Source organism: Falco cherrug, chromosome Z (assembly GCF_023634085.1).
Source record: "Falco cherrug isolate bFalChe1 chromosome Z, bFalChe1.pri, whole genome shotgun sequence".
Lineage (NCBI taxonomy): Eukaryota > Metazoa > Chordata > Aves > Falconiformes > Falconidae > Falco > Falco cherrug.
The window spans coordinates 37,822,628-37,843,387 of record NC_073720.1 but is presented as its reverse complement, the minus strand read 5'-3'; the positions used below and the strand labels follow the sequence as shown (position 1 = coordinate 37,843,387).

Sequence of the window (20,760 nt, the reverse complement as noted above, 5' to 3'; positions counted from 1 at the left end):
ATAACATATCTAAATACTAGTGCCTAATGTGTAGAAGTGTTCAGGGGTACTTAATCAAGTGAACAATTTATGTTTATTTACTTCTCCATTATACTTTGTTGGAACAATACTGTGACAAGGTTAACAGAGCAAGAAACATAGCAGAAAAGCAGGTGGAAGCATACTGGTTTAAAGAGCATAACACTGCTACCTGCAGTCCTGAAGAAGCACCAAAAAAAACCATTGTTGGGCCAAAGGCTAATATATATTGCATTTAACCTTACAGTTTGGTATTTTCTTGATGATACAGGCTGGTATGAAGAAAACAATGTCATCTAAGTGAACAGAAAACCCCCTTCTCTGTTGCTGTTGGAAGTTAGTATTTGGGTTTATTGTACTTGGTTTATGAAGTGTTCATAGGAATAGAAGAGATAATCTTTCTTGCCATGTAAGTACTTGTCCTGGACACATCTCAAAATACAAAATTTCAGTCACAGACTTCAAAAGTGAAGTGTAAAGCACATCTGGATGATGCACCAATTATTTACTAAGGCATGTCTAAATTTTAATGGTTTAAGCCTCATACATACACCTAGTATGATGATCTCTATTGCATAGAGTTCATAGTCTTAAAAAGATTAATCTGAAATTTGCTTTTCCTACTAGCTTTTCACTGAAGTTTTGGTTGTAGTATTACTATTCATAGCCAGAAGAATACTGAGTAATCCTGGAATTCAGTGTAAATGTTTAAAGATTATCAGTCCTTAGTATCAAGTGTAGAGTAACTAGCATCAGTACCAAGGGATCAGTGAGGCATCTAGATTTCCTGAAAAACAAATACAGTTCTTTCTCCATTTAAAGTTTTCTGAGCCATTTACACATAATCTTAGTCATTGAGTTAAAAGAGAATGCTTAATAATGTATGAGTCTGGAAAAAATTAAAGTAGTCTGTGGGTTATAGTTCTGCTCTACTCATCTATTATTTAAGCATGTGAAACTACTTTTAATGTATTAAGTATTTTCTTCATGTGGGTATTTAGATTCAATATTAAATACCATATAGCAAGAATTCAGAACAGATATTAACTCCAGCAAAGCAAGGAGAGCTGACTGATTCTCAGATGTAAACTGTTTGCTTGCCCACTGATATTCTGTGGCTTGTGTATAAAATAAAGGCTAGAAACTCCAAATAGCAATTATTAGTAACTGTGGCAAAACTAGAGACTTAATATTTTGCCATAGTATATTTGCCCATATTGGATATTCTGAATAATTTTCAATAATTTGGCTGTGAAGGGTGGCAAGAAAGCAGGAGCAGGATAATTATTTTAGAAGACCTAGCAGGAGTATATCCTTAATGAAACCTTTTGTAAGATTAGGCAGGTATTTCATAAAGCAGAGGTTCTGTCCTTGAAGCAGACCAGTGCTGTCCTGAAAAGCACAGGTCAGTGACCCTGACAATGGAAGAAGGACCTAACAAAGACTAAAGGACTAGTCCTGTGAAGGGAAGTTTCTCAGTCTGCTTTGAGTAAGTGATTCAGTGTGATGTTTTGTAATTAGCCTTGAGTAACCCTTTAATTTCACCTGTTCCAGCTCTAAGCCTATAGATACATGTTGATGTGTAAAAGGTACATAATTTTTTTCAGAAAAGTAGCCTGTGAGATATCATAAATGACCTTATTTCCTGTTACAAAAGTTCATCCTCTTAAAACATCACCAGAAAGAGCACCACCACTATGTAACTCAACAGCATATTAAGCAGACATAATACTAGAAGAGAGAACAGTAAATAAATATAGCACCCTGTTTACATCATACCCGTTTAATTTATTTTTGCTCAAGGTTACTGTCTAGAAGTTTCTGGTAAAAGTTCTAGTGAGCAACAAAGAGACGTCACCTCCTGCTTTTAAGTCTTTCCTCAGTTCTTTTGCTATATAGGTAGGCAGCCTCGAGGCAGAGTGAGAAGACTTTGCTCTCTTCCAAGGTTTACTTCACTTTCATGATTGAGGCACCCTTCTTTTGGTGAAATGATCACAAGGTGCCTTCACCCATTCAGAAGAATAAAAACCTACTGGAAAATTAATGTTCTGTTTGTGGCAGGCCAATGTAGATCTGAGACTGTCCTGGTACTTGTGACATTATCTGACCTTACTGTCAGGTGGTTGGGATTAGCAGTTGTTGGGGAACAGATATCGGTAGCCTGTGGAAGGAATATTAGCTGAATAATGCGTCCTTCACCAGCAAATATATATATGACTTTTTAATGGATTTTTTTAATCTCACTGTTTTAAGTGTAAAACCAGCACTATATATCTGAAAGAAGTGAGCCTTCCCATAATTTGCAAGCTGTAGTGAATTGCAGTATCATGAAATACACAATGTTGCTTCATTACGTTGCTACTCTGTATTATCATCCCTTGAGACATACTACCATATCATAAGCTGCCAGTCTGCAGAATTATCATAAACTTCATCAACATCAGTTTAAAGAGGGAGCTATCATTTTCACATTTCCTAATTTGATGGGATCCTTTGTCTCCTTATGCAGGATGAATAGAGGGACATAATTTGACATTGCAGTCTGAACAGTGTGCTGTTTGGTTCTTTTTTTTTTCTTTTTTTTTTTTTTTTCTTTTTGGTACATTTTAAAAGCAGCATCTTATGTTGCTGTAAACTTTCTTGTGGAGATCTCTGCGTATCTATTGCAGTAGGAATGCATTCATCTGTGCTTACTAAATTAATTGGATCTGATCCCATTCAGCTGTTGATGCCCTGTTTGCAGCACTTTTTGTTGTAACTTGTTTTAATAGAGCCCTAAAAAGATCATAAGTCATTTCCTTCACAGAAAAAAGAAGTTTTATAAATTATTTAGTCAGTGCTTCTGGAAACAAATTGGTTGTTGATAAGTAGAAAGAATACCTATACTTTTTTTTAACTTGAAATTTAGAATTATTGTTCAGTTACCATACACAGACGTGCATGTGAAACTCCAATGGTAACAGTTATTATTTAATACATAAGCAAATGTTTCCTGACTGAATTTGTCCCTCTGCATGCTCCTTTTTGTATTCCATACTCATCCTTCCAAGTTTCATTTCATAACCATAGTTTTTTCTGGTGAGGAAGGTCCAGAGCAGCTTCTCAGACAGACTTCCAATTGTAGATCCCTCCAAGGGCTGATACATGTTGATGTGTACCTCAGTGGATTTGGGTTTTATTACTCAGTATTTTGTAATCTAGACAAAGTTCCTAAATTCAGATAGCTTACACCATCTCTTTTCAACTACATATGCATGTCATGTACGAAAATTACAGGTCTCATTATTTTAATTAACACGTGCAAAGGTGTCATGAATTTGATGTGTTTACTGTGATGTTTACTGATTCACATCATGTTTTGCCATCGGTGTGAGTATAGTAGCACAAACTTACTGTCAGACTCCTTCACCTGAAGCAATATTCAGAAGATCAGTCATATCTATTGTTTTTTCAGGTCTGTAGTTCTGAAGTTTGTCAGCAGTATCAGAGAAATATTACAAGGGAGGTTTATTATATTTCACCTACCTCTTTTTTTTTTTTCCAGACACACATATAATTTATAAAAATTAAATCCAAGGTTGTTTTTGAGGTGATTTAATATTTCTACATTGTAAACAGACTAATTAATGCATTTAGTTCAACGGGTCCATAAATACCTGTTGTCCCTGTTTACATTTATATGTATAGAGGACAGAATTTCTGCAACAGTTGGTATTGAGTTGTACCTTTGAACAATAATTTTACTGCTCATTTATCCTACAAGGTGTTTTTCTGAATAACTTTATACACAGAGATTTTAAAGATCAAAAGTCATGATGCAATGAGCTGGTAATTTTTTTCAAAAGCTTGTATAAGAGTTGTCAAACACATTGGACATTGCAAATGCATGCTGTTTAGGGGGCAAATATTCTGTGGGATGTGCTACAGGAAAGCATATTTGACTTCCAAAGATAGACATCAAAGCCTGTTTCTATTACAATTCTTCACAACGGGGGAGACCCAGTGACTCATTTGAAAGAAGCTGCTAATTACATTCCTACAAGAGCTGTTCTTCACACTGTAGGAGAAGAAAAATGCCAAACAACTAAACTCAAAATACAGCTTAGACTTCTGCTTTGGCCAGTTGTTACTCCCTGGCACTGTTTCTGCCATTCCTCAAAGGCTGTGCAATGGCTTGGAAAGGAGACTGAAGAACTTCTACCTGTCCTGCATGCTGCCTTGCAAGTAGACACATTATGATGAGGCATATTTGTTTTTCCGTGAAGAAAACAGAAGTGTTTAATTTCTAAAGCTGTCATGTCAGTTTAGTGCAAATAAAATATGAAGTACAGAAATAGTAATTAGACTTTGGGAGGGTTTGAATTATTATTTAATTTTTTATTTGTTATTACTATTTTATTTTATTATTTCAGATAATCTTGCCTGATTATGCTAGCTCCTTGACAAGTTGTAATTTTTTTCCTTTATTCCTTAGAAACTTAATATGATCTTATCTATATGATCCGTAGATTAAAATGTGTAAAAGTTACTGTTCTACAAATCTGCAGAAGATCAGTCTAATTTAGTTGTTTCTACTGAAGATCTTGTGCCCAACACCCAATTTTTTCATATTTGCAAGTAGCAATCTCTAACTATCTTTACCTTTTTGAGCTAATTTGAGTGAGGATTTTTTTGCATCTCATGTCCAAAAGAGTATTTTAGAAGGACTTCAGAAAATGAAGGATTTATTTTATTTTCAACTCAAGAGGAAGAGAACTCAGGCCTGGTTTTTGTTTAAATGTGTTTTAGTGTGTGATTTAGAAGGTCAAAATATGGCTTTCCTCACTTCAGCATAAGGACAAAATGTTTTATGCTTCTTAAAATGATATCCACACTGACGCTATGGATGAAACCATAAAAAAAAAAAGCTTCTTGCTTTTCCCCCTTTTCATAGGAAAATTGGAAATCTTGTTCTTATGCATGTTTTCATGTAGTTCATAGTCACTTAGCCAGCTGGGCTGCATGTTCTTCATGCTGTCATTGTAAGGCAAGTACAAAAGCCAAAGTGATTGTTATATTCTGCCATGAAAATTTTTCCTAACTAAGAAGGTGTTATTATGTTATTACACATAAGCATTATACAACAGTTGCAGCACAGCATTCAGCTCCTGGCAAAAGCAGTTGCTTTCATACTGACATTAGCATGGGCTCCAGATGCAAATGAACATGGCAGTGACTTCGAATTTCCAGTTTCTCCTTTATACATGTTACAGATTGGCTTCCCAAAGTGGACAGTTCATGTTCTTTTAAAGAGAGAAAAACCTCCAGTTATTGAACTTAATGTAAATGACAGCTCTGTTTTGCAACAGTTTTCCTACATTTCTCCTTTCAATAAACAATTCTTCATGCAGGAAATGCTTTCTTACTTGCAGGGTTTACCTCTAATTTTTCAGTCTGAAAGTCATAGCAGCAAGGAGTTTGCTATCTGCAAATAAGTTGTGGATCTTTGCTTGTAAGAAAATAGGTGGACTGGCACCTGTGTTGTTTCATTCTCATCTCTCATGCCTGATTTTGTTCAAGGGACTTCAGTTGCTCATGGTTTTCTGTATGTAAGATTACTGTATCTTAGTACTTTTTCTGCTCCCTTTCTCCTTTTTCTTTCTGTATATTAATATATGTTTTATATATTATTTGTTTCTGTATATTAAATCTCTCTTTTAGGAACTACACTACTAAATAACCAAATTATGACGTAAGAATTTCTCTTTGACTTCTCTTAACATGCTGGGTTTGTTTCAATTCTCATTTTCTGACTGACTGTATAGTGTGTTTCTGTAACAGGTAGGGGAACAAAGAGGTACACTACAAAGGGAAGAAGACATGACATTTTATAAGTAAAACCAGTAGTTAAACAATCCTAAGACCAAGTGCTGAACTCATATTGCTATTGTTTGCTATCCACAGCAGGCTGTGAAGCAAGCAACATAAATTATAATTTAACAAAGAGCAAAAGAAGCACAGTGCCTTCTAATGGAAAAGTAGAGAAGAGAGGAAGAAAAGTAAGTGACACAGTAAGCCAGTGAATTAAACTGAAATAGCAGGACTAGGTCTTAGTCTTCTGATACGTGAAGGATGTAAAATAAAATGCCGCTGGTGTGAACTGTAGAATCCTCGGCTTGTCTTGAGTACAGGTTCCAGAGGTTTTCAGGAAGTGAAAGAAGTCAAAAACAGCAGCAGCAAAGGTGGCAGTGATGTGGCCTGATGTGTATATGAAAGGAATAACTTATTTTATTTTTTTTTAGCCTTTAAACCTAACCTAGTGCAGGAATAAAAGCCAGGTATACACCACAGCCTGCCCAACTTGCTTTACAGTTAGTAACACAGAGCGCTGTTTTCCAGAAGGAAAGGTTGACCACTGGGTTTGCATATTTTTATAGCTGTAGTAGCTGCTCACTGCACATTCATCTTGTGTCACGTCGTTTTCCTATATTGGCCTTTGCACATTCAGAGGCCTGAACTGCGCCGCAGCGCAAATCAAAATTCTGCAGGCAAAAGTGGCTGTCTTCCTTCACGCCTCCTCCCCTTTCAACAAGAGTAGCATCTGTCATGCCAGAGCTTATTTTGTGGGAGATGATAAAACAGTCTAACATTCGGCAGCAGCCCATTTTTTCCCTCCCTGTCTGCCCTCCCCACTTCAGTAAAATGAAGCATTGGCAGAAAACTGATGTGACTGAAATGTTACTCAGTGGAATACAAGTAACAGGTGTGAGAAAACTGCTACTAAGACAGTGGGAGCTTGGTCACCCTAGGGACAGAAGAAATAGTCTTCCTATTGAAAAGACGTCTAATACGCTATATAATAAAAGGAACATTGTAATGTGGCAAATGTAGTGCTGTACACTTAATACTAATATGACATGAGGGTGACTGATGATTCATTATTTTGTTGAGCTTTTGAATTTGTTTTCTACTTTGCATGCTAGCTTTGTGCTTCCTGATACTATACTCCATCTGAAACATAATTAAACTACAAAGTACTGCAAAGGGAGGGGAAGGTTAGTAATTTCTGGACTGATGGCTGTAATCATGCTTTCATAGACAGTTACAATGCAGAATTGTTTGTTTTCACCTTGCATGTAAATAAATACCTAAGAACTTTTAAAATACATCTCTGCAAAACTGACAGTTGAATTTTCAAGGCAGCCTGGAGTATTAGTTTCTGGCAGCTAGTGAGGACAGGGGATAAAATGAGCACCTAACTGCATTAAAACACCTTTGAGACTTTCAGCTTTCTGGTTCCAGGTATGGATTATGTGGATTCTTGTGCAGATGCATTTGCAGTTTCACATTCTTTCTGGGTAGCAGAGAACAAAAAATCATATCTATGAATAAAATCATACAGTGCACTTGCTCTGTAAATGTCACTTCCTTGCAGAGCTGTACCTATTACAGTGTACTCTTGTTCTTCTCCCACTTTCCCTTCTGAACTGTTGGCTGCAAGTGATCCCATATCTGCATGAGAAAGTTCAATGCTCCTGTGCCTAATTACTGAATCTTTTTTTCCCTATTGTGAGTTAAGAAATGATGCCAAAACTTACACCATGTGTAATGTGAAGTTAATGAAGTTACTCCACACTTACTGGGACGTAGTTTCATTCTTTAAGTAAACATTAGAGTTCAGGAACAGTATTAGTTCCTCATAAAATGTTAGTTAATGCAAAAATAGAAACTGTGGTTTGGGTATGTTAGTCAAATATGAGCTACCAATTATCTAGCCATTGTCAGCACATATATATTTGCCATTTATATTCCCTCTTTTCAAGTATTTGAAGCTTTTAGGTTTAAGAGAGAAATTTATTTTAAAATTTTGAGCTATAACTGACTCTGTAACTTTGGGGTTTGGTTGATTGTAGTCTCCCTTCTCTTTGCAGTAAAGGGTTACCTTCGAGTTCAACTTTCACTTTAGAAGACAGTGCCATATATTTGACTTCAGAACAAAGCACGCTGGAAATGGAAAATGATAATGCTTCAGTTTTGGATGTCTACTTAGTAAGTTGTCGAACTGTTTCTGATGGGCTTTTCCCCCTCTAATTCCTTTGATTCACGGTCAGTAAGTGACTAAGATACATGCTTAACTTCAAAATCCAGAGGTTCTTTTAGGTATTTCTTATATGAGACGTATGCCTAAGTACCTTGCCAAAGCAAGTCCTTAAAGAATCTATGTGCCTGTTAACTGTTGTGTTATGTATGCTAAGTATGACAAAATGCCTTCCAGTTTTTCTCTGATGGTAGGGTTTTTTTCCCTATTATTTGTTTCCGTAAGAGAAGAATAAAAAAAAAGAATAAAGAAAAGTCTTTCCTCTTCATGTTGAATATTCCACAATGTAGAAATTAAATTTTCTCAGAGACGAAGGTTCTGTGTTTACATCAGCAGTTTTGAAGCCAATGAAGTAGAGCTTAATATGAAGTACATTAACGGCTCCACTTTCTGCTTTGAAGGGTTGTCCAGTTGTGGTGGCTGGAATATGATTAAAAATTTATCTCCTCTTTTCTGTTTTCGTTCCTAGTGAGCAGTTTATCTGACTGCTGAAAGATAAGCTCAAGTTTGTTGTGTTTGGTTGTCTTTATGTCGCCTGTGTTTTAAAAATTCCCTTAGTATCTATAGCTCACATTCCACAGACATAAAGGCAATAGGTACCCAACTCCAGTTCCAATCGAGGTTTTGTGCTCTTCTATGCTAAATTGAATTGAATTATGCTAAATTAAATTAAATTATGCTAAATTAGCTTAAATGCTAAAAGCCCTTTTAGGCCATTTTTAAAATCTCAGTATAAATATCAAGAGAGAGGTGTGTTAAGCATGGCTTTTTTTCTGAAGGTTGGTTTTCCTAAAGCACAAATCAAACAATTCTGGTCTTATCCTGGTAATATCTTCCCTGTGTTCTCATGAAAAAATGTCTGTGACTTACATGGCAAGAATTGTACTAGAGAAGAAGGGTAGGGTCAAAAAGGAAAGTCTGTTCATTAGGTTTCTAATAGATGTTTCACACAGGCATAGTTGTTTCCTTTTTTGATAAAAGTTCACTGCATTCTTTATTTTTCTTACCTCTAGAGTTTCCTGATTTTTGTCTTTAAGAGATCCAGAACATAGAATCATAGAACAGCTCAGGTTGGAAAAGACCTCAGGAGATCATCTGGTCTAACCTTTTGTGGGAAAGGGAGCCTAGATGAGATTATCTAGCACCCTGTCCCATTGCATCTTGAAAACCTCTAGTGATGAGGGCTAGATCTACCACATCCCTGCAGAAGTGGTTCCAGTGATTGATTGTCCTGAAAATTTTTTTCTTGTGTTGAGATGGAACATGTTTGTGTCTGATCCCCATGCAGTTTCTCTAGGCTGTACCACTTTTTTTTTTCTTTTTAGCAAGCAACACTTCAGTATATACAGTACCCACTTAATAGCTACTGATTTAATAGTCCAGCACACTTAAGGGGTTTGTAGTCTGTCCTGCCTCCACTGAAACAAGACAGTAGCAAGTACCAGTGGACAATTAGATGTAGAACTGAAATAGTTAACTGTGACCTCCAGTAGCCCATTAAATCAGCCTATTCCTGTAGGACTTGCGTTAATTGGGCTTGTTGCTGATATGATGTTTACATGAATCATCTGCTAAGAGGGACTCACAGATCCTGAAATACTATGGCAAATGGACAAATGAGTAATGACATGCAGAGTAACTTTGCTAGCAGATTGGCTGACTTAATGAATTGTGCTTTAAACTAATGAACTCGGGGGATAGGATCCAGAGCTGTGACACCAACATACTCACAAGCAACATGGTGGATTAGCACGCCTACTAGAATAGGGGGGAATGCTTCCCAACCCCTTTACAAAGGCAAGAACCCCAAGTCCAACCACCTCAAGTGCCTGTTTGCCAACACAAGTAGTCTGAGCAGCAGAGAGGAGGAACTGGAGCTCCATGCCCAGTCTGAGAGTAGTGATGTGACAGAAACCACAGAAACTTTGTGTGAAGAGTCACGTGACACAGTGGGTGGCTACAAATGTGTTTGGAAAGATAGGAAGAGAGGAAAAGGAGGTGGAGTTGCACTTCATAAAGAAAGAGAAATTTGAGTATATGAAGGCAGGCTATGGAGACCACAACAGTTCTATCAAATGCCTTTGGATCAAGATAAGATGGTTTGTCACCACAGAGGATCTTATGTTATGTATCTGTTACTGACCTTACAGCCAGGATGATGAGGCTGACAAAACCTTACTTTGGCTGCTCAAGGAAGTCTTGGGCCAAAGGAACCTGGTCCTCATGGGTAACTCTGATTACCCAAACATTTGTTGGGAGAACAGCACAGTGGTTCACAAGTTGTTCATGAGATTCCTGGAATGTGTGAGGACTGCTTCCTGCTGCAGGTGCTGGACATGCCAACTTGGAATACTGCATTGCTAGATTTACTGCTCACAAACTGAAAGACGTACTTGCCAACATAACTACCAAAGATAGCCTTGGATACAGCGATCACAACATTGTAGAGTTTAAGATCCTGCTGAGAACAATTAAGACCAGTGGTAGGACAAAGGCCATGAATTTCTTAAGAGCTAGCTTCAATATGTTCAGAGCCCAGATGCAAGGGATTCCATGGGAAGCATGCATGGAGGGCAAAGATGCTTGTGAGTGCTTGGAGTTTTTAAAGTACAGCCTCCCTGGAAGCGCAAGAGCATTCTGTTGCCTACAAAGGGAAAGAAAAAAGACAGAACGAGACTACCGTGGCTTAACAATGAGCTTTTGGATGTGCTTGAAAGCAAAAAGGAAGCATACTGGCTGTGGAAAGGCAGCCATACACCCACTGAGGACTACAAGAACCTTGCTAGGGTATGCAGAGATGTAGACAGGAAGGTTAAGGCTCTGCTACAACCTGAAATTGGCCAGAGACATCAAGAAGAAGAAAGGGTTCTTTGGATACCTAAGCAGTTAAGCAGAAGCACAGGGAAGACACAGGCCCATGACTGAGCAGGGCAGGGAAACAATTTACTAATAATGCTGACACAGCAGAGGTTCTTAAGACCTTCCTTGCCTGTGTCTCTACCAGCGTAGCTGGACCCTAGACCACAGGACCAAGTAGCTACCACGGTGCACATGGTGACCCACCAGCAGTGGCCCTCTGCAAGGGCTCAGCCCACATCAGTGGATGGGCCCGCAGGGAATCCACCCCAGGGTGTTAACAGAAGTTGCTGACACTGCTGCGAGGCCACTGCCTGTCATCTTTGAAAAGTGGTGGAGATCAGGGGGCATTCCTGACGCCTGGCAGAGGGTAGATGTCACACCCATCTACAGGAATGGCCCAGAAGAGGACCCAGGAAACTACAGGCCCATCAGCTTGCTTCAGTCCCTGAGAAAGTGGTCGAACGAGTCCTCCTAGAAACTGTTACAAGCCAAATGAAGCCGGTGGTGATTGGGAAAGTCCAGCACAGATTTACCAAAGGCAAATCATGCCAAGGTAACCTGATCGACCTTCTACAACAAAACAACATCTTCTGTTGACATGGAGAGAGCAGTGGATGCGCCTCACCTGGACTTCAGCAAAGCGTTTGACACGTTTCCCACAGCCTCCCCCTGGACACACTGTCAGGGTACAGCCTGGGTGGGTGATCTGTGAGATGGGCAGGCAGGTGTCCCACAGGCCACACTCAGGGTGCTGGTCAATGGCTTTTACTCAGGCTGGCAGCCTGTCACAAGTGGGGTCCCCCAGGGACCAGTACGGGGCCCTGTGTTAAACATAAACGATCCGGACAATGGCAGGGAGAGCATCCTCGCTGGGTTTGCTGGTGTCACTGAACGGGGTGGCAAGGTGGAGGTGTCAGAAAGCAGAACCATCCTTCAGAGAGCCCTGGAGAGGCTGGGAGGGTGGGCTCGCAGGAACTGTGTGAAGTTCGGCAAAGGCAAGTGCAGAGTCCTGCACCTGGGACAACAGAGCCCAGCACCGGCCATGAGCTGTGGCTGGGCAGCAGCATTGCCGAGGGGGACCTGGGGGTTCTGGAGGAAACAAGCTGAACAGGAGTCAGCAGAGTGCCATTGCGGCAACCAAGGCAAACAGGATCCCGAGCTGCATCCTCAAGGGCATTGCTAGCAGAGATAGAGATGTGATCGTCCCACTCAACACTTTTCTGGCTGCACGTGGAGTACTGGCTCCCGTTCTGGGCCCCGCAATTCAAGGTGCAGACTGGAGAGGGTCCAAAGGAAGCCATGAAGATGATCAAAGGGCAGGATAAAATGCCCCATGAGGAAAGACTGAAAGACTTGGGTCTTTTCACCCTGGAGAAAGCTCAGGGGAGATGTTATCCCATATTCAAAGCAGACAGAAGCCCTCTCTTTGAAAGGAACCACAGAAAGAAGACAAGGGGCAACAGGTACAAGTTGACCAGGAGAGGTGTCATTTCAATGGAAGAAATTTTACAGTGAGAATGATCAATCACCTGAACAACCTCCCCAGGGACATGGTGGAGTCCTCATCATTGGAGGTTTTCAAGATGTGATGGAACAGATACTCTCAGGCTCCTTCTCACACAAAAGGTGGACCAGATACTTCTTGAGGTCCCTTCCAGCCTGGGCTGTTCTGTGTTTTGTGGTTCTCTTGGCCCCACATAAGAGAAACCATTTTTTGTTGGTAACTTTTGAATTTGGTTTATAATATAATAATCTTGGTTATCATTAACACTGCTGAGCACTGTGAAGTGCTTTTTTTAAAGCTTGAAATCTGTAGGGTGGATGGTGGGTGGAATGCTCTGAAAATCTAGTGACAGGCATAGGTAATACCTTCTGTAAGGCTGTCCTTACAAGTTCCAGGTGTGATGGTGAGCTCTTCAGTTAGTTTTCAGCTTGTAAAGCATTCATCATGGGAATGCTCTCATTCTGGGAGACTGCAGTAAGTGTATGTGTATTCCACTGACCACTATCAACAGAACAAATAAAACCCAACTCTGGATGTTATACAAGTACCCAGTGTTTATTTTCCTGAGCAAAGGTCTGGACGAGTTAAGAGATCTTAAGTGGAGAGAATTGTAGATGCTTTTTTGACCTATCAGCACCCTTCCTCTGCACCCTGAAAATCCAAGCTCAAAATTCAATGATCAGGACACGGCAGCGGCACTTACCTCAAGTGTCTAGGTATGCAATGGCTGGCAGCTTCAAGGAAATTGGATACTGTGGCTAAGCGCATGTTATTTCTAAAGTGGCAAGCTCATCCTGAGAAATTACTTACTTCTGCCTCCTTGGTCCTGTCCCACACACTGTATTGATGTCTCCTTAACTATTTTGAGATTGCTATGGAAATGAGCTGTAACTTACACATGGACACCTGTACTTATGCTGAGGTGTTTGTCAAAGAAAGAAGAATAAGGTATTACTTTGTCCACTGATCTTTCACTCCCTATTGCCCCCCAATATCCTTCAGCAGACCACGAAACAACAGTTAGCCTCTGGTTAGGAAAGTCTAATGCTACAGGATCAGTGATGTGTTAGCAGTTTTATTCACTGCTGCTGAGCAGAAGGCAGGTTTATTTTTATAGAAGGATGATTAAATGCAAACTAGAAGGGAAATACGCGTGTTTTTCAGAACACTAGGATCACGTCAGTCATTGCTAATCTACGTCTCAAAAATAAAGCAAATGAATAATGTTTGCATTAGCTGATTTAAGCCTCAGTTGAAAAGGTTACAAGGTGTATTTTGACCTTGTAAAAGCATGAGGAGAAAATGTAGCTTTAAATGGCATTCCCAGATTTTCCTTTAATCCTGTTAGTTAATACTCCTTGTCTGTGTTCCTACTGCAAGACAAGCTGCTGTAGGCTTACCTGCTAGATGTTATAATGAAAAATGTCTTAACTTGCTTAATTTCAGTCACTCCACTAATCCTTTGATGTCCTTGCCTCCTGCTTTGAAATGCTAGACTTCTTGGACAAATTTTAGTCCTCATAAGAGCTATGAATTTTTGATCCCATGAATGAAAAAAAGGACATTGTAGTAAAATGACATTCTGTTAACTTACTATAAAAAACAGCTTTAGAATGGCACAGTGTTGTGTACAGACGCAGACAGTCAAGTAATGTGGGGTTGGAGCAGAGCTTATAAAAAGAAAATTCCTCTTTACAGGTAAGAGGATTGGTTTAAGGGTGTAGCATTAAGGCAGGGGTCCTCAAACTACGGCCCACGGGCCAGATACAGCCCCCCAGGCTCCTCAATCTGGCCCCCGGTATTTACAGACCCCCCGCCGGGGGTTGGGGGGGAAACCAAGCAGCCGCAGATGGCTGCCTGCCACTGCATCTGCGCGCCGGCCCCCTGGTTAAAAAGTTTGAGGATCACTGCATTAAGGGAACCATGCAGACTCACACTGTGCAGCTGATGCCAAAATCCAGAGCAAGAATTTTTGTTCCAGGACACAGGTACAGAGACATCTCGAGCTTGCAACTAAACAGCTGGTCTGGGCCCAGAGTTTCTCAGTTCTGAAAAAAGCCCAGGTTCAGCAAAGCAGCATTTTGTGCATCTGCCACTCTTAAGCAGCACTGTTAGGAACATCCTTAAATCCAAGTTTACTTTAAAATTCCATTGGTTTATTTTCTTTTAAATCTTTTAGCCCAGATGATAACTTAAGAAACCTAGCTTCTTCCTAGCTAATAAAATATAAATAACCATGATCTGTACTGAGTAGTAAGTATAAGCCAATCTAAATTATTTCCAAATATTCTAGTACTATACAGTGGGAAACAAATACTGAATATTCTACTAAAACAATTCTAATTTTTAATTAAAGATTGCAGAAAGATAGAAACAGGTATATAAAATAGTTGGGAGATTTGAAATGTTTCTTTGCAGACAATTAAAGCATTGGAGGTTTCTTGCTTTTGTGAATATGTAATACAATGATAGATCAGTTCCTTAGAAGCAAAAGATGCTGAGATCAATAGAAGGTGTCCTGTACATAAGCCAGTAACAGAGAATGTTCACACTCTTCTATTTAGCAGTTTGATGTAGAAATCCACAAACCAAGTAGAACAGTGTTTCCTTCTTCCTCACTTAAGTTCCCCTCTAGGCCTATATTTTTGCTGTCAGTTCAGGCACCTTCAGCTGATATATAAGCAGAAAAGCTTTAAATGTCAGCTAACACTGTTGAACACAAAAGTCTACTGTGTTCTATGGATTTTGATTACTAGGAAATATAAGCCAAATCCTGCAAAAGTTTCTTACGAGAGATCAGCAAGTGCAACAGATCCAGAAGACCTTAGTCCAGTGTTACTAAGGACTAGTACCTAAAATAAAGAACCTTAAAAGTGGTAATTTCATGTAGAAAGTAAAGAATAACTTAAAATGACCTTGTTCCTTCTGTTCTGCAGTGAATTCCCAAGTTCTTTAGTTGAGCATTCTGTCCCTGAAGAGGGAAGAGGGACATGTGCAATTATGAAGTACGCCACTGTGTTTTCTTAGCCTAGCCTTGAAATGACTTACAAAGGTAGCTGACATATTATATTGACGAACTACAATATCAGTAAAATCAGAGTAGTAAGGTTTAAGAATTACTTTAATTGGTTCACTGCAACTAGGCCTGATTTCCTTCACACCTAAAATGGGACAAGAACATACATGTAAATAGCACAGCGACAAACTGAAGTTTGCTCTCTTGTGATGCTGTACATCTTAAGTTTTTGGTGGTAAATATAGGATTTAAATAAGTAAACATGTGCCCTGCCTACAGGATTTCATTAATGAACTATTTTGCTTGGAGAATACTTCTGTATATTTAACTATAATGGAAGATTCTTAGGTAGTACAGGAATTATTACATGGAAATAAAGCATTGCCTCCTGTTGTTGAAGGAAAGGCTTGCAGAACTTGTGTATAATTTAGAAGTCACAACCACTGAAGTTATGGTTGCAAAGGATTGGTAAGAGCTTCTGTAAAATAAAAGAATGGAACAACTGTGGTGATGAGCAAGCCCAGCCTATTTAGTGTAGCTGGGCTTGCTGGTTAGTGTAGCTGTGATCTGTGTCAGATTAATTGCATAGATAATGTTGTTACATTTATAATTACTTACATTGTGGGTTAAGCCCAAATGCCAATTTTATTATAGGATTTTGAAGTCTTAAAACATAGCTGGAGATTGATTTTATATTTCAAATCAGCAGTAGATGCATAGATAAGCAGATTTACCAATATTGTTCTATAAAATGCCTGTTTATAAAGTGTCAAAACTGTCTGGCTTTTCTTGCTCTTCAGTGCTCTTCCTCTTTTCTTCTGTTCTCACTTGCATAGTTCTGTATTAAGGCCTGTCTCTTTGAGCATTTCCCAGTTCATATTCAAGCCCTGCCAAATGCCAGGTTACTGGTTAGCTGCTCATCTTCATGGTTAGTTTCTCGTACAAATATATTCGCCTGTTCAGCTATTTTTAGTTTATCACCCTAAGGTTTTTCTTTTAGGATGTACTCTTCTTTCAGAGAAGAAAATTCCCACCTGGCTTTGACTGAATGAACCATCCTAGTCAGATTCAGCTTTGGCTAGGGGATTGTACTTCCACTGTAACTTCTTGATGAGGTGCTTGTTTTTCGTTCAGAAATATTTTGCTTCTTGGTCTTTCGTAACATTTAATTCAATTCTAATCATGTTGTAGTTTTCTTCAGGGTGCTGTTGTGGAGTAATAACAAGCACAGCTGAAATTAAAGCAGTTCCCAGGCAGGGTACAAGTAAAAACAAGCTTAATGCTGCATACCTCAAATTCTGATGTGCTGCTGTCTTTCTGGAGGCTTCAGTATCTCTGCCTGTTTCCACTGAAGATACTGATGGAAAAACATGGGACTATGAGAAGGGAATTCAGGCCTCCTCCCTTACAGACACCCTTCCTTTCCCTGAGAGCAGAATAATCTTTTACAATGTTAGGTGCTCATACTGGAACCAATCAAGCACTCTTTCCTCAGAGCAGAATCCTGTTTAATTAAGGCTGAAGGGGGCAAACCTACTTGTTTTAATCAGAAACTGCTCCTTTGTATTATCTTATCTTATCCCTGTATCCATCCATGATCTTAAAAGGAGAGGAAAAAGAGGCCTGTGTCTCTTAAAAAACTGAAACCTGGTGTGAGGTGAAACAACCTAGCACATGAATGCAGTTTGGCAGAGGTGTTCTTGCAGAAGCAGTGTTATTTAGGAAGCAAAGTAACAGCAACATTTCAGTCGCCCCGGCATGAAAATCAGACACGGGAATTCTGCACTTGATTAGATTAAAAAGGTGCAATTTCAGATTACAAGTGATACATTACCTGACTAAGCCAAGTGCTAAAATGCCAGCACGTATTGTCACTAAATTACACATTCTCATGCCCAGGGCTTTTCATGCACCATATGAGGAAATCAATCAGCTCAAAAACAAAGCCATGAAAAGAGAACTGGAGCACAAAAATGCTCTGATACAAAAAGCCTCAAGTAGGTTCAAACATTGTAAATCCACTATACACACAGTGTGGGTATATATCATTCAGACAGTGATTCAGGAATGCATTCTGTAGTGTCATTTGTCCATTATTTATCATTTCAGACCCAATTGCTATGGGCGAACTCAGGCTCTATGTTTCTTTTATCTGTAGTCAAAGTAACGCCAGAAGTTGTGCAGTGGGTACAGAGTTGCTTAGAAGATCATGCCCTGTGCCTTGAAATAGATGGGAGTTTTTTCCAGAAAAATCTGCACAGAACTGGACTGGACCTGACAGAAAGATAAACTATCTGAAAATCCAGCCTCCTTAAAATGGCATCAGTACCACAAACAGCATTTCTGTGACTGACTCACCCAGTTAGCAGTTGCTGTGTGTTTCTGTCAGGTCTGTTTCTCCAATTGTGTTATGCAAATTTTGCTGATGTTTTTTTCCATTGCTGATCCCTCTGAAATGCTTTGGAAGTATCAGAGCAAAGGGAACAAGAATAAGCTAATCACAATTGCATTATGAAATTAGAGGAGTAGCACAAAGCTAGCGTCAGTAATACTACTAGTCTCCTTAGAGAGTGAAAAGTAGTGGTAAGGCCAGAGGGTCTCTAGTTGTGCTAAGTGACCATTTTATCTATCAAAAATGGACCTGAAGTCATTCAGAGCTGAGCTTTCAGCCAGAAACTAGATGGTGCTAGTGAAAATTTTGACTATTTTATCTTGGCTTCATAAAACAGAATTTTGTTTATCAGTATTAGCATTTTTCAACTTTTTCTGCCAAACTGCTTCTTAAATTTTTTTTTTTAAATCCTTGTTAGCTTTATGTCATATTCTTTTTAAAATATCACAGTCTTCAATTTCACTCACTTCTCCAACAATTTTGCTTTACATATTAAATTGTTCTGCGTCCTGTAAGTACATACTACTTTATTCCCTTAGCACATTCAGGTGCTAATATGGCAGTAGATAGACTTCCATTGCCAGACCACAGCTATCTAGAGAAGAGAGAACAGCCTCTGAGAAATTAGCACTGTGCTCACTAGCATCAGTGATTATGAACACCCTAACACTGGTGCACAATAAAGTAATAGGTTTAAAGGTTGCCACAGCACAATACTGAAATATTCTTCAAGGTTCAAGGTCTAGCGCTAGAAGTCATAACTAAAATACTGATTTAAATCTACTGGTTACTTTTTTCTAAGATAAGCTTTAAAAATGCCTGTGGAGATTTTTTGTTGTTGTTCATAGTCAAGATTAGATTGTTGTTGAACTATTTAAAGGTTAATTAAATGTTTGTATTGAAAAGTACAATATAAAGGTGACCTTAAAATTCTGTTTAATAAATGGGAATTATGCCTTTGTTATATCTTGTAATAAGGTTTTAGAGTAAGGTAACTACAAATGTCTTTGTTTTGGCTTAGTGCCCTACTCCATGTTGGCTGCATGATCTGAGATGCACTCTATTTACTGCAATAGTTTGTTTAGCTGTCAGTTTATCCTTAGTTTGTGTCATAGGAATAAGGCGTTCGGAAGAGAACAGTTTGTCTTCAGTTGATCCCTGACTCCATAGAGATGCTAAGAAGTGATCAACTATTTCTCTTATGTAACTGCTGATTCTGTAGAAAATACTGTAGAAAACTAAATCATTAACATGATTAAGTAAATATATTTTTTTTTTGTGAAATAGAATGATTGCTATGCAATTGACTACAACATCAGCTGGATAGGTATGATTTTTTCAACTGGGGAAGGGTATCATGCAAAAGCTAACAGGACTTTTATACATGTTGTATGAAGACTGCCAGTTTTCCTCTAACAGTTTTAAGTAACAAAGGCCCCAGTCAGTTGTGCAGGGTAATAAAAGCTGTTGTGAGCTGCTGAGCACTCTCATTTTGGACTGCCTTCTCTGATGTCCAGATTTGCAGCAGCAAGTGGTTCTGTTTCATGTAATGTAAGCATACTGCAATGTCTGCAAAACCATAGGAGCTAGCCATTGTACAAGAAAAAGGACCAATGCTTTTGGTTAGGGGGCAAGATAAGAAAATAATCGCCAGCAAACTGTGCTGCAGCCTGTTTAGGGGAGGAAAGATGTTACCTGTTTATAATTATGTAAGAAAACAAACACACACAAGTCTTGACTTCTGTTGTCATTTCTGTATTCCCAGTAACAAATACACGAAGACTAAAACTGAGAGAAGTGACCGTGGTTAATGAAGAGCACTTTCTGCACTCCTCATTTAAGAAGGAGGAATTTGCTAAGCCTAATAGACAAAGAGTAATAATCAACTGAACTTGTTCTAAGAAGTGTCAGGACCTTTGAACCATAGAAAGGATTGATGGACTTGGCAAAAACGATGTGAAACATTCCACACTCTGCTATCATCTGACGTTGCTTGCTGAACTGTGAAGAACTGTGTATTCAGGCTGCTTTCTACTATATTGCCAATCAACTTTTTTGGACGTGAAACTGATATTTTCTTACCAGCTCTCTAGTAGTTTGATTGCATGCATTCGGTAACTATGCATAAGCAACATTATTATCTGCTTTACCTACTTAAAACTAAGCACAGTGGTGAATAAAATTAATCTCATTTGTTTTGACTCTTCAGTTCTAATCACTTAGGTCCACATCAGCGGAAACTGGAATTGATGTCATACAAGGGTTAGGGTAAACCTCTGCACATACTATGTGGAAATGAGCCTATAAAGATATTTTTGCTGTTGGTGAAAAGGAGGAAAAAATGTTATTTATAACAAGGCCTTATGTTGTGTATATATATTGTCTTTGAAATATTTTTGATTTTAGTTTATTTCTTGTAAAAGAGAAATTATATAATTTATTTAGCAAATACTACTGTAAAGTATAGTTTTATTGATGAATAAAATACATTGTTCTCAAGACTATCACAGCTGTCTATCTGCTCTTGATCTGTACAGGACTTACTGTTCTGGTATTTCTCTGCCTTCATGAGATGGTCTTGAGAGGCATCTCAAGAGATATGACAACCACTCTGTAACATGGCATCTGCCTTTTTCTTCTACCACGTCTACAGTGAACAGGGGAATCTTGAAATTAGGGTAGGAAAGGCAAAGGAACATACTCAACAGGCATTGCTTCATAAAGGCATTTTAGGTTTTTCAGTATGGGCAATCATTTTAAGATAACTAGAAACTGTTCTTCTTCCTTAATTTCCCTGGCATCAGAGAGATAATCGCAAACACCAGTGGCCATCAATCCAAGATTTCATGCTTTGATGTGGCGGTGTATTTAAAAACTACACAGGTGTCATTTTG

At 38.9% G+C, this 20,760-nt stretch overlaps 1 protein-coding gene across 4 annotated transcripts in view; it reads left to right on the top strand.

Annotated features, from left to right (window-relative positions):
* PIP5K1B (phosphatidylinositol-4-phosphate 5-kinase type 1 beta) overlaps positions 1-20,370 on the top strand; it is a 122,852-nt gene extending 102,482 nt beyond the window's left edge. For 3 of the 4 annotated variants that reach the window (XM_055699898.1, XM_055699897.1, XM_027811986.2), the window contains 2 exons: positions 7,929-8,046; positions 19,632-20,370. In XM_055699898.1, coding sequence (XP_055555873.1) covers positions 7,929-8,046; positions 19,632-19,634 — 121 coding nt within the window. In that variant the 3' untranslated portion in view covers positions 19,635-20,370. Of the gene's footprint in view, positions 1-5,961; positions 6,057-7,928; positions 8,047-19,631 lie in introns of those variants that run through there. The other variant, XR_008730389.1, reaches the window with a different exon arrangement.
* Positions 20,371-20,760: the final 390 nt, after the last annotated feature.